General features: G+C 39.7%; 1 protein-coding gene across 2 annotated transcripts in view; it reads left to right on the top strand.

Annotated features, from left to right (window-relative positions):
- LOC143279969 (heparan-alpha-glucosaminide N-acetyltransferase-like) overlaps positions 1-17,923 on the top strand; it is a 38,697-nt gene that overhangs the window by 1,761 nt on the left and 19,013 nt on the right. For both annotated transcript variants that reach the window (XM_076584370.1, XM_076584360.1), the window contains exons 2-9: positions 3,835-4,016; positions 4,634-4,758; positions 6,872-7,002; positions 8,288-8,357; positions 8,859-8,913; positions 11,760-11,881; positions 14,764-14,871; positions 16,281-16,438. In XM_076584370.1, the coding sequence (XP_076440485.1) occupies positions 3,835-4,016; positions 4,634-4,758; positions 6,872-7,002; positions 8,288-8,357; positions 8,859-8,913; positions 11,760-11,881; positions 14,764-14,871; positions 16,281-16,438 (951 nt within the window). The remainder of the gene's footprint in view (positions 1-3,834; positions 4,017-4,633; positions 4,759-6,871; positions 7,003-8,287; positions 8,358-8,858; positions 8,914-11,759; positions 11,882-14,763; positions 14,872-16,280; positions 16,439-17,923) is intronic.

Raw genomic sequence — 17,923 nt, 5'->3', positions numbered from 1 at the left:
AACACACATGTTTGGTAATCATAGTAGAAACACTGGTTTGTCAGAAGAAAATAGAAAGTATAGAGAAAGCCAAGAGAAAAATGAAGCATACCAAGATTCAGAGAGCGTAAATCACCAATATATAAATAGTGAAATAACACCAGATGAAATAAAGGAATGTCTCTCAAGTCTCGGCAGCAAAAACAGATGGAATTTCATATGAAATGTTACATTTGCCTGGAGATTTGACTGATTTATTACACTTAATTTTAAAGAAATGTTGGTCTGATGGTGACATTCCTTTTAAATGGAAACAATCAATCGTCGTCCCAAAACACAAACAGGGCAAACACAGAACAGATAAAAACAGTTATTGACCAATTGCCTTAACATCGCATGTATGCAAACTAATGGAAAAAATTGTTCTAAAAAGACTTGTTCATTATTGTGAGAAGTATAGTGTAATTCCTATAAACCAAGCTGGCTTTAGAAAAGGTAGATCCTCCACAGAACATCTAGTGAAACTGACTACACAGGTAAAGCAACAGTTTGCAAGGCGAAAAAACGTACTAGCAACTTTTTTTATGTGAAAAAAGCATACGACCAAATGTGACATGCTCGACTTTTATATAAACTGAAAAATATCGGTATCACAGGTAGCATGTATGATTATATTAGAAGTATTTTTTATCAGATAGATCTATACAAGTAAGAATAGGAAATACCTACTCAAACCCCAGACAGTTACACATGGGGTTACCACAAGGATCAGTAATTTCGCCGATTTTATTCAATATATTATTAGCAGATCTACCTAACAAGCTAGCTAAAGATACAGTCTTGGTTCAGTTTGCTGATGACATTTGTTTATGGATGAGGTGACAATGAAAAATAAAACTCCTACAAGGACATTGAATTACATAAAGAAAATATACCAGCGGGAACTTGATAAAATCAGCAACTTTATGGCAGAAAATGGCTTATCATTGTCCTTAGAAAAAACAAATATGATGCTATTTAATGCAGGATCAGACCCAGAAAAGCTCCCCTGTTTACAGTAAATGGTACTATCATCAGCTATACACAATCTGTTAAATTTTGGGGAGTCTATCTTTCTTCAAAGCTTTCGTGGAATTATCATATTGACTATCTACTGAACAAAGCAAGAAAAGGTCTAAATTTGTAAACAGCACTGGGGGCAAGATACCAAAGCGTTGATATCTCTCGCTACCTCCCTCGTACGTTCACGGTTGACATATGCTCAAGAGGTATTTTTCAGTGCTCCACTGCATTTGTAAAAGCAGCTGCAAAGCATTGATTGTAAGACTTAAAAACTCATTCTAGGTGTGCCCATTCTTACATCAAATTTAGGAACTTACAGAGAAGCAGGTGTTTTATCTCTTGATGAACAAAGGGAAGCTTCAGCCGCGAAATTCGTTATCAAATCTTTCGCATTTGAAACATTTTCAAAAGAAGAAGCTAATTTGAGTTCACAAAAAGATTTTGCTAAAAGAGCTAAGACGATACAGTCTACGACATCCATTAATACATTTGCATCAGATATCATTAGTGCTACGGAATCAAAAGACAAGCAAATTGCAAAAGTAACTACTTTTTCACCAGTCCCTGAATGGGAGCAGTGTAAAGCTACCTTTGACATGGATTATACAGATTTATCCAAGAACCAGTCACCATTTGTGTTAAAACCTGAAGTGCTCTCCCATATAGAAAGTCAATATTCAAATTATCTAAAAATATACACAGACGGATCTGTTCTAGAAGATGGTAATTCAGGAGCGGCTTTTGTAATTCCTTCATTTAGAATAGAAAAATTATACTATATTGGTAGACAACATTCCATTTTCACAGCTGAACTTATAGCCATACTTATGGCCTTAAATTATATTTCAGACATTCCGAAAACTGTAAGTGAAATTTTATTATGTGTTGACTCAAAGTCAGTATTACAAGCAATAGAATCTCCAAATTCAAAGAAGCGAATTGAGATGACAATGGAAATAAAACATATTATTCACCAACTGACAAAACAGGGCATTAAAATAACTTTCTGTTGGGTACCTTCGCACTGTGGAATATCTTCAAATAAGTGGGTAGACCAAGCACCTAGAAGAGCAGCACGTAATTTCCAAGGTGCAATACAACTTGACATCCAGTTAGATGAATGCATTAGTTGTATAGAAAATGTATCTAGAAATTGATTTAAGAAATTACTTATAGATTCAAATAATCAATATTACCAATGTTGTGTAAACACAAAGAATGCAGCTAATCCCAAACATTTTCTAAATTTGACACCAGCAGCACATTCAAGACAAATTACAAGTCTAATGAATAGACTTCGTTTAAATGTCTTTCGTACAAAATTTTCTAAAAATACAAAATGTATATGCGGTAAGCAAATAACTGTAAGCCATCTACTCATTCATTGTCCGAGCATAAGACAGTTAATTCCAAAAGATGTAGCTGATGACTTTTCTTCCAATATTTCATTTGCCACAGAAAAGATTTTGAATGATTATTCATTGCTCAGAATGTTTTCAGTAATTATAAACTCTAGTCCAGTTGGTATCCTCCTTTGATGTATTATAATTTATGTTGTTATTTATATTTACATTGTTGTAGGTTAATACTTGTTGATATGCATATACATATTCTCCTTCCCATGACACCTCATTCAATACACACTACAATCTCTTTAGACTTTTTCTTATAATATACTTTTCCTCTGATACATAACATGAACACTTTTTTACACTAATATTCACATGCATTCCTTTTCCTTTATCCACTACTTTACTCCTTTCCGTCTAAAAACACTTATAGTGAATAGACGTTAAACTGAAGAAAACAGACACACACACACACACACACACAGAAGACATCTTGGTTTTGAGTTTACTGAATTATTTAACATTGTGGTGGGTTCATACAGGGTTTAGAAACAAATAGTGTGTGTGTGTGTGTGTGCAGCATGTGGTTTGTAAATTTGTGTGTGTGTGTGTGTGTGTGCAGCATGTGGTTTGTAAATTTATGCACAACACTGAACAGTATCCTTTTTCAATCTTAAACACACGTTCTCAATGTGAGCAGGTCATATAAGCACTTTAAACAGAAGTAAATTGGAACTCCTTAATCCAAAGTAATTTTTTTTTTTTTTTTTAAACTTATGATCTCACATGCTCCAAGGATGTGGGATTGCTTGCTTTTAACTTGAGGTTAACAGTTAATTAAGGGTCCCAAAAGGCTCCCATAGCCTCTGACTGCCATCAGTTAATTCATATCCACTGTGTTGTGGGCTGAGTGTTGGATGGCGGGGCCCAGTCCTCCCCTTCCACTGATTTGACCTCTCCCAACTGGTTGGGTACCATTCACACCTGCGTGGAGTGAGAACAGTTGGAGTAAAGTGCCCTTCCCAAGGAAACAAACCATGCCAAAATCGGGCCTCGAATCCTGATCACTGAAAAACACTGGATCAGAAGTCCTACAGCTCACTGATTCTGCAATGGCACCAACTTTCTTAGATCATCTTAGTTTGATAACAGCAGGTTGAATTACAGACAGGAGGAAATAAAAGAAAGATGATCTTTCAATCCTTTCCTGCAGAGAGACAGAGATTGTATTTGTGTATGTGTCAGTGTGTGTGTGTGTGTGCATGTTTGTGTGTGTGTGTGTGTGTGTGTGTTGTGTATTGTGTGTTTGTGTGCTTGCATGTGTGGGAGAGAGCATTCACCTCATAGCTGTGTGGTTACAGCATTAACCACATTACACCAGTGGTGGTGTGGTGACATAGAACTTACTGGTGATAGTTTCCACTGTACACCTCCTCTGCCTCAGGAGTCCTCCAGATGTTGGTGCCAGCAGTGCAGTGTGAAGAGTGGCTGCCGATCTTGCCGACATTGTGTCACCCACACCATGTGCCTCAGCTCCACATCAACACAGCTCGCCTGAGCATGGGCAGTGATGATCAGACCAACATGATGCTGGTTCTCTACATGCAGAGCTCTGAGTGCTATGAGGTGCCGGTGCTTACCTTTATTCTTCTACTTCGTCTGTTTCTTCTTCTGCTACTGCTTCTTCTCTCTTTGTCTTCTTCTTTTTCTTCTTCTGCTTCTGCTTCTTCTTTGTCATTCTCTTCTTCTTTTTGTTTTTCTTTTGTCCTTTTTCTCATGGTTACAATTTTCTTCTTCCTGTCTGTCTTTGTTTTTGTCTGTATAAGTTTACTTCAGGATTTCTTTACTTCATTTATAAAGAAAGAGGAAAAGAAATGGGGCCAAAATAAAAAGTAATACAATTTTACAGCAGCAGGAAAACTGTCAGTTTTATTGATAAACCTATATAATCTTTCTCCATTACTCGTTAAAAGCCATGGTGACTGTGTCAGAAATAGGGTTTTTGAATTTTTAGTGTTACTGGATGCAGTAGGTTTCGGCTTAGGTGGAGGAAGAGGTTTTCTTCTCTTTTCAACACTGCTTTTCAGCACTGCAGTACAACAGTAGTTAACAGAACAGATTTGAATTGTGATAGGAGGACAATTAAAAAAGAGATAGTCTATGAAAAGTAACAGACAGTTTGTATTGGTGCACTTAGTTTCATTCTGTGCGTTACACTATGCAAGCCTGTGTTTCTGCGACAGTGCGACCTTGAAGCGGTGATGATAACAGCAGCCAACTGCAGCGTGCTGGTGGACACACGATGGCCAGTCAAGTTGGAGATAAGAATTTTCAACGGCACTCAGCTGTTCACCACATCTTCTTGCAGGTACTGTCATTGTCAGGCCATCACAGCTTCCTGCTGGTATCGTCATTGTCAGATGTTTATTTGTTGCCTACAACCCAGCCAACCACGCAGTACTGAAAAACAATATTAAACCCATAGGACCTGAAAAGATATGAATCAGCCTGGAAAAGAAAATTTGGCACAGGTACAATCAAATTCATGCACACAAACCTAAGACATACCTCTAATGTTGAACACAGTCATATTCATGCACTTAAACCTAAGACATACCTCTAATGTTGAACACAGTCATATTCATGCACTTAAACCTAAGACATACCTCTAATGTTGAACACAGTCATATTCATGCACTTAAACTTAAGACATACCTCTAATGTTGAACACAGTTATATTCATGCACTTAAACCTAGGACATACCTCTAATGTTGAACACAATCATATTCATGCACTTAAACCTAAGACATACCTCTAATGTTGAACACAGTCATATTCATGCACTTAAACTAAGACATACCTCTAATGTTGAACACAGTCATATTCATGCACTTAAACCTAAGACATACCTCTAATGTTGAACACAGTCATATTCATGCACTTAAACCTAAGACATACCTCTAATGTTGAACACAGTCATATTCATGCACTTAAACTTAAGACATACCTCTAATGTTGAACACAGTCATATTCATGCGCTTAAACTAAGACATACCTCTAATGTTGAACACAGTCATATTCATGCACTTAAACCTAGGACATACCTCTAATGTTGAACACAGTCATATTCATGCACTTAAACCTAAGACATACCTCTAATGTTGAACACAGTCATATTCATGCACTTAAACTAAAGACATACCTCTAATGTTGAACACAGTCATATTCATGCACTTAAGACATACCTCTAATGTTGAACACAGTCATATTCATGCACTTAAACTTAAGACATACCTCTAATGTTGAACACAGTCATATTCATGCACTTAAACTTAAGACATACCTCTAATGTTGAACACAGTTATATTCATGCACTTAAACCTAGGACATACCTCTAATGTTGAACACAATCATATTCATGCACTTAAACCTAAGACATACCTCTAATGTTGAACACAGTCATATTCATGCGCTTAAACTAAAGACATACCTCTAATGTTGAACACAGTCATATTCATGCACTTAAACTTAAGACATACCTCTAATGTTGAACACAGTCATATTCATGCACTTAAACTTAAGACATACCTCTAATGTTGAACACAGTTATATTCATGCACTTAAACCTAGGACATACCTCTAATGTTGAACACAATCATATTCATGCACTTAAACCTAAGACATACCTCTAATGTTGAACACAGTCATATTCATGCACTTAAACTTAAGACATACCTCTAATGTTGAACACAGTCATATTCATGCGCTTAAACTTAAGACATACCTCTAATGTTGAACACAGTCATATTCATGCACTTAAACTTAAGACATACCTCTAATGTTGAACACAGTCATATTCATGCACTTAAACTTAAGACATACCTCTAATGTTGAACACAGTCATATTCATGCACTTAAACTTAAGACATACATCTTATGTTGATCAGTCCTTAATCTTTTCACCACAGGGTTAAAAAAACAAACAGCAGCAACCTGAATGTAAACATAATCATAATTTGTAACTCACTAAATGATATATAACAATGCATACAACATCCTAGGTGCAAAAAAGAAAGCGGCATGTTAGGAATACCCACTAATCAAGTAAAAAAAAAAAATCCAAAGGCTTTGTAGAAAAAATACAGGTGAATGGACAGCAGGGAAGGAAATTGGGAAGAGAAGGCAGAAAATGCCAGGAACAAAGAGAGCTATAGAAAAGAGGAAATTTCAAGCACAGAATGTCCAGAAGGGTGGGAATACTGTTTCTGCTGAAGGAACTTCTGGCATCCCCACCAGGGAGCTTTGTCAGGTCACCACTGCCTTCAGATGCTGTCATCGTCAGGTCAAGTAATAATGATGATGGTGATGATAATGATAGTTTTTAAACACCGGATTTATATACATGAAGATTTTTCAGGTAAAATAATTTTCATTATTGAATTGTAATGAACGTGTGTGTGTGTGTGTGTGTGTTTGTCAGTGCTGCGAACAACACTCAACTCTTCCGGGAGGGAGGGGAATACATTATCTACACCCAGCAGACTGAGGAGAGTGATGACATCTTGAAGTGCAGCATCGCTCCGATCAACAGTCCTCCAGATGCCAAAATACGTGAGAATGAGATAGACACTGTGTGTTTGAACATGCACTGGAGCCCTATGTTTTTATGCTAGACTGCAAAACTTCTTTACAAAGGTTGTTTTTCTACAAACCAGTCTTGTCCCTTTTTTCTCCTTAAAAGTGTTTTGCATCTGATTTTCAACCTGTGCACTAGTCTCCTCCCCAGTGTGCAGCAATAGAGAATTATTATTTCAAAGAAACCATGCTTTTTGCTTTTGATGACTGAACTGCCAGAACAATGTGAAACCTTTTGTTGGAAACTTACTGCGGCCTTCAGTTGCAATGAGTCCAAGGGAGACAGTCATACTGTGATGTAGGGTGTGTATACAGGGGTGCCACCTGTTACAATTTTGCTGTATTTTGTTATGCTCGATCGCAGTTATGCCTATGTCAAAGTTGTTCCGACGAGTTCATTTTCGACTACATAGCATGGTCTCATGCCTTCCTGATGTAACATTACCCAGACGCTCTGGACCTATCGATTACAAGGCCAGGGCAGTCACTACTAACCTTGGTCTCACGTGATGATGCTCAGCTAATCGTGTGCTAGTTTTCAATGAAACAGCATTGAGTGGACCAGTCAGCTTAATCGTAGCAGTCACACCATGTTGCAGGCAGGCCCAAGTGTTTGTATGTCTTGTAGATAAAATTTACTTTTGCTGATGTAGTTCGGAGTCCGAGTGTTCCTACCAAATTCCAAAATGTTCCTACCAGATTTCCTGATTGCTTCTACGAACACTCGACAGGAGTTGGCATCTCTGCATATGCAGCAAAAGTGGAATGTTTTTTTGATTAATGAGCAAATGCAGTTCAGATGAAAAAACAATTTTATGATATTAGCGCATTGTATCATAATGTATTGAAATTCTTCACAAACAGGCACACATGGAGGCATACACACATGCACGCGCGCGCACACACACACATGCATGCACACACACATACACATGCGTGTGCGCGCGCGCGCGCACACACACACACACACACACGCACAAAAAATTCTCAGGAACTGATGAGATTTGACAGATTGAGACATGAATAATACATAAATGGGACATCCTTATGAAAACGTCCTGTGACTGAATCGACAGTTTTATTTCTGTGATCTCAGTTAACTTTGCTATGTACACAAAAACTTATTAAAGTGTTCATTAAAAGCAAAATGTGAAGAAAAATGTTTGTATGAAGTCTATGGAAATAATCCGAGAAAAAGTTATGAAAAGTGTTCATACAGATATATACTGATATATTTCTGTATGGAATGTGTGTCACCCAGCTATCTACGTGGCCCTTGGTATTGCTGGCATCCTTCCGGTGCTTTGGATGATTCTGAAGTCATTGTACAGGTGTGTGTGTGTGTGTGTGTGTGTGTGTGTGTGTGTGTGTATGGGGCGTGTGTGTGTTTGTGCATTTGTGTATATTATGTTTTGTGTATGCGTTTGTGTATGGGCCATATATGTGAGCTGGCATAAGTATGTGTGTATGTGTGTGTGTTTAAGATTTGGATCAAGTATCATGCATTTGTGGCATGTGTGTGTGTGTATTTCAATTGAACGACTATTCACTTAGTGTAATTTTGTTTGTGGTTGTGTGGTGTTCATGTATTCTTCAGTTTAATATCAATTCATACAGTGTGGTTTTGCATTTGAATGTGTGTATGCATGCATTAATGAGTTTGTGCATGTGTGTGTTTGTATGTATGTGAGTGCACAAATAGGTATGTGTGCGTGTGTGTGTTTATGTGTGTGTGTGTGTATGTGTGTCTTGTGATCTGTGAGTGCGCAGATGCATGTGTGTGTGTTTGTGTGTGTGTGTGTCTCATGGTCTGTCTTCCTTTTGTGCTACAGGCGTGGGTTATTCCACAGAATGCTGTGCATCTGGAGCTCAGAGCATGTCATGTCTGTAAGTATTCAGAGACTTTCAGCATTGTGACCAGCTCCATGCATAACTTAAGTAGACCTTCATAGCCACACCGTCATCGTCATCGTCATCATCATCCTTATTTGTCATCATTGTGCTCTTATCATAGTGTAGGCTGTCAAGGCCTGACCTACACAATGGGTTGATGCATAGATCAGGTATCTGCTTCATTTCTTCTTTGTTGTTTTGTTTTGCAAGCAAATGTTGTGTAGAGTATGTATGCATCAGTCCACTTCCTGTGATACCTCATTGAAACTGAATCTCCTCTTCTTCTTCTTGGGCTGCAACTTCCACGTTCACTCATATGTACACGAGTGGGCTTTTCGGTGCATGACCGTTTTTACCCCTGCCATCTTGGCAGCCATACTCCCGTTTACGGGGGTGTGCATGCTGGGTATGTTCTTGTTTCCAAAAGCTGACATGGATTACAGGATCATTAATGTGCATCTTTGATATTCTGCTTGCGTGTACACATGAAGGGGGTTCAGGCACAAGCAGGTCTGCATGTATGTTGACCTGGGAGATCAGCCCACCAGGCGCTGTTACGGAGATTCAAACCTGGGACCCTCAGATTAATAGTGCAACGCTTTAACCACTCGGTTATTGCTCCCATCGAAACCAAATCTGAAACTGATCATCTAGCTGAACTATACGTCAACTCTAGTAACAAACAGAATGGATTTTATAACACTCAGTCAGTCAGACCATCAATTAAGCGTGTGATTGTTCCTATGTGATATATAGATATAGGTGTAGTTGTATGTAAGAGAGAGATTCCCAGTCATTGCTATGTGCTTTTGTATATCCTCATTCACCATGTCCCCACTTCAGACAGGCAGGGTGGCCTAGTGAATATAAAGTTCAAGTTTCTCTCTCTCTCTCTCTCTCTCTCTCTCTCTCACTTACACATCCACACATACTGATACACATCTACTCCCACATAAAAACAATCACTGCAAGTGCATAAAGAAATCACTATTAATCATTGTTATACCCCAGATCAAAAACTGTTTCAAGTGTTCGGTTGTAGGGAGGGGTTTGGAAGATGGATGGTAAAACAATGAAAGGGAAGTTAACAAGTATTTTGGAAGGGGTCCCAGAAAGAGAAGTTTGAGTTGATAAAAAAAAAGAAACAATAATAATGATTTGCTTTATTTTTAAGGAAAATTTTACTCTCAATGTACCAAAAAGCTTTTTGTGCTTGCGCATTTCATTTGTTTTAATCATTCTTTGACTGTGTGTGTCTTTGTATCTCATTCTCTGTCAAGTTGTTCATTGTTGTCTCCCTTCTCCATGTGGAGGGAGGGCCCAGGGGTAATGTACCATACTTGGAAGCAAGATGCTGCAGGTTCATATCCCACCAAACTGACCTGGGTTTCTGTTCCCCCCCCCCCCACCCTCCAGCCCTCACCCCCTCCTCCCCTCCATTAGACCTTGAGTGGTGGTCTGGGTGCTGTACTTTTGGATGAAACGATAAACTGATGTTCTGTAGGCAGCATGCATGTAGCACACCAAAAAGACCCTATGGCAACAAAAGGGTTTGATGTGCAAAAAACAAAAAAACAAAAAACACACACACACACACACACACACACACACACACACACACACACACACACACACACACACACACAAAAAATGTGTGCAGACAAAGTAAGAAACAAAAAAAGGTTTATTCTGTCCTGTTGTGACATGCTTTCCCAGGGGAGAGCAGCCCAGATGTCACACAGAGAAATCTGCAATGATAAAAAATAATGCAGTGCAATACAACACAACACAACACAGCACAGCACAACACAACACAACATAACACAACACAACACAACACAGTGTGGCAACACGCTTCCCTCGGGTCAGCAGCCCAAATTTCACGCGGGAAAATCTGCAGTGACAAAAAGTTCAACACTACAGAGTACAGTGCAGTACAATAAATACAATGTTGTGATACACTTCCCCCGAGGGGAGTCGGCCGGAATTTCACAGAAAGAAATCTACTGTGACAAGAAAACACACAAAAAAACAACCAACAACACAACATTACACAACACAACACAACACAATGTGGTGACATGCTTTGTCCTGGGAGAGCCCAGTCAGAGAAATCTGCTGTGACAAAAATAAATAAATAAATAAATAAATAAAATACAGTACAACACAAAAGAATACTTCACAACACAACACAAGGCAGTACAACACAATTCCAGTTCAGTAAAATGCAATACAGAACAATACAGTGCAATACAGTGCAATTCTATTCAATACGGCACAGTGGATTACAGTAGAATACAAAGCAACACAGCACAATACAATACAGTACTGTACAATGCAGTAATACAGTACAATACAATAACACAGTACAACCCAACACAAGACAACACGATTGAATGGTTGTGCTGTGTGTGTACAATACAGTAATAAAGTTACAATACAATAACACAGTACAACGCAACACAAGACAACAAGATTGAATGGTTGTGCTGTGTGTATACAATGCAGTAATACAGTTACAATAATACAGTACAACGCAACACATGACAACAAGATTGAATGGTTGTGCTGTGTGTATACAATGCAGTAATACAGTTACAATACAATAGCACGGTACAACCCAACACAAGACAACACAATTGAATGGTTGTACTATGTGTACAATGCAGTAATACAGTTACAATACAATAACACAGTACAACCCAACACAAGACAACACGATTGAATGGTTGTGCTGTGTGTATACAATGCAGTAATACAGTTACAATACAATAATACAGTACAACCCACCACAAGACAACACAATTGAATGGTTGTGCTGTGTGTGTCTGTGAACACAGGACTTGGGCAGACCCATCATCGTCAACCCCACAGACGACACGGTGGGCAGCAGTCACAGCACTCCTGACACCACCAGTAGGCAGAGCAAGGAACGCGTCAAGTCGCTCGACACTTTCAGGGGGTAATACTGTTTGTCTAGGAGGCAAAGTTGCACTGGCTCTTAGTGCTGCAGCCTTGGGGGCTAGTTGGCCTTTGGGAGCCATCCCAACGCCGACTGTCCTAAAACCCTCTTGGCCGAGAGAGTGGGGATGTAACTTGGGCAAGACACTCTCCACTATAATCAAATTCTAGCCCAAATAGTCGGAACAGCAGTTGCCTCCTCTGCTGTTCTGATGGTCATAGTCGGACACGACTGACTATCATATATACTGTTTGTCTGTTTATTTATTTATTATTTTTCTTATTATCTATTCATTTATTTACTTGCTTATTCATTCATTTATTTTTCTTTTTTTTGTGTTGTTTTTTTTTCTTCTTCTTCTCAAGGCCTGACTAAATGTGTTGGGTTACGCTGCTGGTCAGGCATCTGCTTAGCAGATGTGGTGTAGCGTATATGGATTTGTCCAAACGCAGTGGCACCTCCTTGAGTTCCTGATACTGGTACTGATACTGTTTATTTCCAATCAATTAGAGTGGTCAGTTTTTCGACTTGTACAATGTTTGAGGCCTCTCAGGGTACTACTGTTTATTTGTTTATTTCCAATCGATTAGAGTGGTCAGTTTTTCGACTTGTACAATGTTTGAGGCCTCTCAGGGTACTACTGTTTATTTGTTTATTTCCAATCAATTAGAGTGGTCAATTTTTCGACTTGTACAATGTTTGAGGCCTCTCAGGGTACTACTGTTTATTTGTTTATTTCCGATCAATTAGAGTGGTCAGTTTTTCGACTTGTACATGATTTGAGGCCTCTCAGGGTACTACTGTTTATTTGTTTATTTCCAATCGATTAGAGTGGTCAGTTTTTCGACTTGTACAATGTTTGAGGCCTCTCAGGGTACTACTGTTTATTTGTTTGTTTCCAATCGATTAGAGTGGTCAGTTTTTCGACTTGTACAATGTTTGAGGCCTCTCAGGGTACTACTGTTTATTTGTTTATTTCCATTCGATTAAAGTGGTCAGTTTCTTGACTTGACTTGTACAATGTTTGAGGCCTCTCAGGGAACCACTGTTTATTTGTTTATTTCCAATCGATTAAAGTTTCTTGACTTGGCTTATATAATGTTTGAGGCCTCTCAGGGTACAGCTGGTTTTTTGGTTTTCTTTTATATTGATTGGAGTGGTCAGTTTCTCGACTTGACGTGTACAATGTTTGAGGCCCCTCAGGGCTCTGCTGATTGTTTTTTTTATATTGATTGGAGTGGTCATTTTCTTGACTTGATGTACAATGTTTGAGGCCCTTCAGGGGACAACAATTTGTTTTATTCTTATTGATTGTAGTGGTCAGTTTCTTGACTTGACTTATACAATGTTTGAGGCCCCTCAGGGTACACTGTTTTTTTTCTGATTGACTGGAGTGGTAAGTTTTTTGACTTGACTTGTACAATGTTTGAAGCCCCTCCAAAGAAACTTTTTGTCATTCTGCCAAGTGAGTTTACTTGGGGAGAGGGTATTGTTGTTTTTGTCTGTCCTTTCTCTAACTGGTATGTCATTGTATAGATTTCTTTGTTACTTTCTTCTTTTCTTTCTTGCTTCCTGGATTTCTTTCTTTCTGTGTTTGTTGGCTGCATCTCCTATGTTCAGTGATATCTATGAGTGAACTTTTGCATGTAAGACTGTTTTTATGTTACTATGTTTACAGCTAGATTCTGCTTTTGGGGATGTGCATGCAGAGTATGCTCTTGTTTCCATAACCCACCAAACATTAACCATACTTAGAGAATCTTTTAACATGGGTGTTTCATATTGTGCATATCTATACTCATGAAGGGGATTAAAGCACTAGCAGAATTCCACAGACATTGACCTGGGAGATTAGAAAAAAACCTCCACCATTAATTCTCCAAGTGCCAATACCAGGGTCAGTCTGGGGCACCCTCAGATTGAAAGTCCAGTGCATTAAGCATTCAGCTATTGCACTCATAGTCAGTTTGATTATGGATATGAAAGTCCCATGAAATGTTAAAGAGTACGCATTGAGAAAAATGCACTTCTGTTAATTCCCAGTCCAACATTCTGAGGCAGCAAACTTGAAGTATCAGACTGGTTCATGTTGGAGATTGAATACAGTGGTGGATAGTTTACTGAAAAAAAAAAGTTGATGTGGATGATATAAACATCAACAGTGACCTCAAATGGTCATGCCTGTTATTTCCTTTTATTTGTCTCATGATTACCTGGCCCCACCAAAGGTCATCACCTTTTTCCTAACATTTTCAGACACGATTCCTTTGGTGTTGCTGTTGTTGGTTTTTTTATCTGTGTATTTTATTTTAGTATACCCATTCCGTGTTTTTGCCTGTTTTGCATTTAGGTACATGTTATTCTTCCTCCTTCCTCCAAAGGATGTGAAAGGATTGAATTATTGTCATTTGTTAGGATTAAACTGCTGTATTGTGTGTTCTGTCCTGGATTTTTAGGCTTAACACTTTGTACTTCATCAGTGCAGCTGCACTTTAGTTTCAGTGCACCAGCCCCACAAGAATTGAGTGCAGTGTGGAAGTCATGCTTCATACACAAAAAGCACATGTCCTCAAAGACACGCTCAGTCCCCATGGAAAACACTGGTGAGCCATTTAGAGGGTAAAGCAAACAAGCTAAAAGCACCAAGTAAGAATACAACAGACTGAGAAAGTGAATGTGCGCACTGCAGCAGGGAAACATCTGTGTACCTGGTCCAAGGAAAGTGACGGGAGTGTTGCAGATAAATCAGTACTCAGGGTACGAAGTGTTAATTATGTACTGAAGGCACTGTAATCTCCCATTCTATGATGTGTGTGTGTGTGTGTGTGTGGTGTCAAAACTGTATTCTTGATGTCTGCTGTGACCTGATGGGTTGTTTGCAGGTTGTCCATTGTTGTAATGATCTTCGTCAACTACCAGGGCGGACGCTACTGGTTCTTCCAGCACTCCAAATGGAACGGACTGACCATGGCTGACCTTGTCTTCCCATGGTAACTTCAACGCTTTTGTGTGTGTGTGTGTGCGTCTGTGTCTGTGTGGGTGTGTGTGCTGTGAGGTAGGGTGTGTTATGTTGTGTGTGTCTGTGTTTGTGTGTGTTGGGGTAGGAAGGGGTGTGGTGTGTGTGTGCGTGTGTGTGTGTGTGTGTGTGTGTTGGAGTGCTTGTTCTGATATGTCTGTGTGTGTGTGTGTGTGTGTGTGTAGGAATACTTGTTCAGTCATATATGTGTATATGTGTGTGTAAATATTAAATCCTCAAGTGATAACAGTGAAGCTGTTTTGCATATTGAAGTATTGTTGTTTTTCATGTATATTTCAACAAAGTTTGAAATTCTTATTTTTGGATAGATGCTATCATGTGCATGAAGTGTATGCTGAACAAGTGTTGCATGTATTTTCATAAGTCCCACATTGCCACGAGTGTGTTTGCATGTTCATTTTTTATCATGGGTACAGGTGTGTCTACCTGTTGTTGAAGGTTCCAGTTTACCATGGGTACAGGTATCTACTTGTTGTAGGTTTGTGTTGTTGTGGGTTCTGTTTATTATAGGTACATGTTGTTGCAGGTTCGTGTTCATCTGGTTTGTGTTTATCATGGGTATGTGCTGTTGCAGGTTCATGTTTATCATGGGTACATGTTGTTGCAGGTTTGTTTATCATGGGTACGTGTCGTTGCAGGTTTGTGTTTATCATGGGTACATATTGTTGCAGGTTTGTTTATCATGGGTACGTGTCGTTGCAGGTTTGTGTTTATCATGGGTACATGTCATTGCAGGTGCATGTTTATCATGGGTACATGTTGTTGCAGGTTTGTATTTATCATGGGTACGTGTTGTTGCAGGTTTGTGTTTATCATGGGTACGTGTCGTTGCAGGTTTGTGTTTATCATGGGTACTTGTCATTGCAGGTTTGTGTTTATCATGGGTACATGTCATAGCAGGTGCATGTTTATCATGGGTACATGTTGTTGCAGGTTTGTATTTATCATGGGTACATGTTGTTGCAGGTTCGTGTTCGTCATAAGTACATGTTGTTGCAGGTTCGTGTTCATCATGGGTACATGTTGTTGCAGGTTCATGTTCATCATGGGTACATGTTGTTGCAGGTTCGTGTTCATCGTGGGTACATGTTGTTGCAGGTTTGTGTTTATTATGGGTACATGTCGTTGCAGGTTCGTGTTCATCATGGGTACATGTTGTTGCAGGTTCGTGTTCATCATGGGTACATGTTGTTGCAGGTTCATGTTCATCATGGGTACATGTTGTTGCAGGTTCGTGTTCATCATGGGTACATGTTGTTGCAGGTTTGTGTTCATCATGGGTATGTGTTGTTGCAGGTTCGTGTTCATCATGGGTACATGTTGTTGCAGGTTCGTGTTCATCATGGATACATGTTGTTGCAGGTTCGTGTTCATCATGGGAACGGCCATGATCCTCAGCTTCCAAGGGCAGCTGCAGCATGGGGTCTCCAAGTGGAGCATGCTGGGGAAAATCGTGCGTCGTTCCATCACACTGTTTGCTCTGGGCCTGGTCATCAACTCTTTAGGGGGACCTGGTCGTGGTATGTTGGGGAGGGGGTTTGGGGGAGTTGTGTGTGTGTTTGTGTGGATGGGAAGGATGGTAGTGGGGATGGAGTGGGTGATGGTGACTGTATGTGTCAAGGAGTTGGGTGTATGATGGTGACTTGTGGTTTAAGGATATGTATGGGGGTGGGATGGTGAAGTGTGTGTGTAGGGGGGATGGGGAGGGTGGTAGTGGGGATGGAGTGGGTGATGGTGACTGATATAAGTATGTGTCAGGAGTTGGGTGTATGAAGGTGACTTATGCTTTAAGGATATGTATGGGGTGGGAATGGTGAATAGTATCAGGGTACAGATGGGGGTAGGGTAGGTGATGGTGACTTGTGGTATCTTGGAAAGTGTGGGTGAAGGGTGAGTGATGGTGACTTGTGGTATCTTGGAAAGTGTGGGTGAAGGGTGAGTGATGGTGACTTGTGGTATCTGGGTAATTGTGGGTGAAGGGTGAGTGATGGTGACTTGTGGTATCAGGGTAAGTGTGGGTGAAGGGTGAGTGATGGTGACTTGTGGTATCTGGGTAAGTGTGGGTGAAGGGTGAGTGATGGTGACTTGTGGTATCAGGGTAAGTGTGGGTGAAGGGTGAGTGATGGTGACTTGTGGTATCTGGGTAAGTGTGAGTGAAGGGTGAGTGATGGTGACTTGTGGTATCTGGGTAAGTGTGGGTGAAGGGTGAGTGATGGTGACTTGTGGTATCTGGGTAAGTGTGGGTGAAGGGTGAGTGATGGTGACTTGTGGTATCTTGGAAAGTGTGGGTGAAGGGTGAGTGATGGTGACTGGAAAGTGATCAGGGCATGGGTACATAGCTTTAGACAGCTGATCTTGTCTGATTTCTTATTTCTGTATGCATATCTTTACTTCATCCATCATAATTTCATGTTTACTTTTTAATGGTTTGACAAAAAAACAAGAACGCCAGAGAATCGACAGACAGACAGAAAATATGAAAAAACTTAGCCGTACGAAAAGCACAGGAACAGGAGTCAAGATGGCTGCCGGAAAAAGAGGGCGCTAGTCAGGGATACACAGGGGAGGTAACCTACTTAGGGAGGTTATCGGCCGTAGCTACTTTCGTTTTCTTCGCATAGGCGGGTAGTAGTTTGCACAGGACAGGAATGTCAGACCCCTGCTGGACTCTGCACCAGTGGTTCACGGTAAGTATGTTATTTAAACATAATTTTAGGAAGAAAATTTCCTTTTACTTTTTAATGGTGTTAGATTTCAAATGACCGAAAGACACTAAAAATGATGGTTCAAAACAGAGATCAAAAGGTTGTTTAATGTCTTTTAAAAATCACAATTATATAATGAGAAGGTGGGTGAAAAAAAAGTTTTAAAGAAAAACATGATTTGCAGCCTGCAGTAAACAAGGCAGGGGAGATAATTCGGAACTGCTGAGCAGGAGATAATTTGGAACTGCAGAGCAGTTCTTGTGAAATTTTTTTGTCTAGGAGTGGGGTGTTGCGGAGTAT

Source organism: Babylonia areolata, chromosome 1 (genome assembly GCF_041734735.1).
Source record: "Babylonia areolata isolate BAREFJ2019XMU chromosome 1, ASM4173473v1, whole genome shotgun sequence".
NCBI lineage: Eukaryota > Metazoa > Mollusca > Gastropoda > Neogastropoda > Buccinidae > Babylonia > Babylonia areolata.
This window is presented reverse-complemented; position numbering and strand designations above follow the sequence as displayed.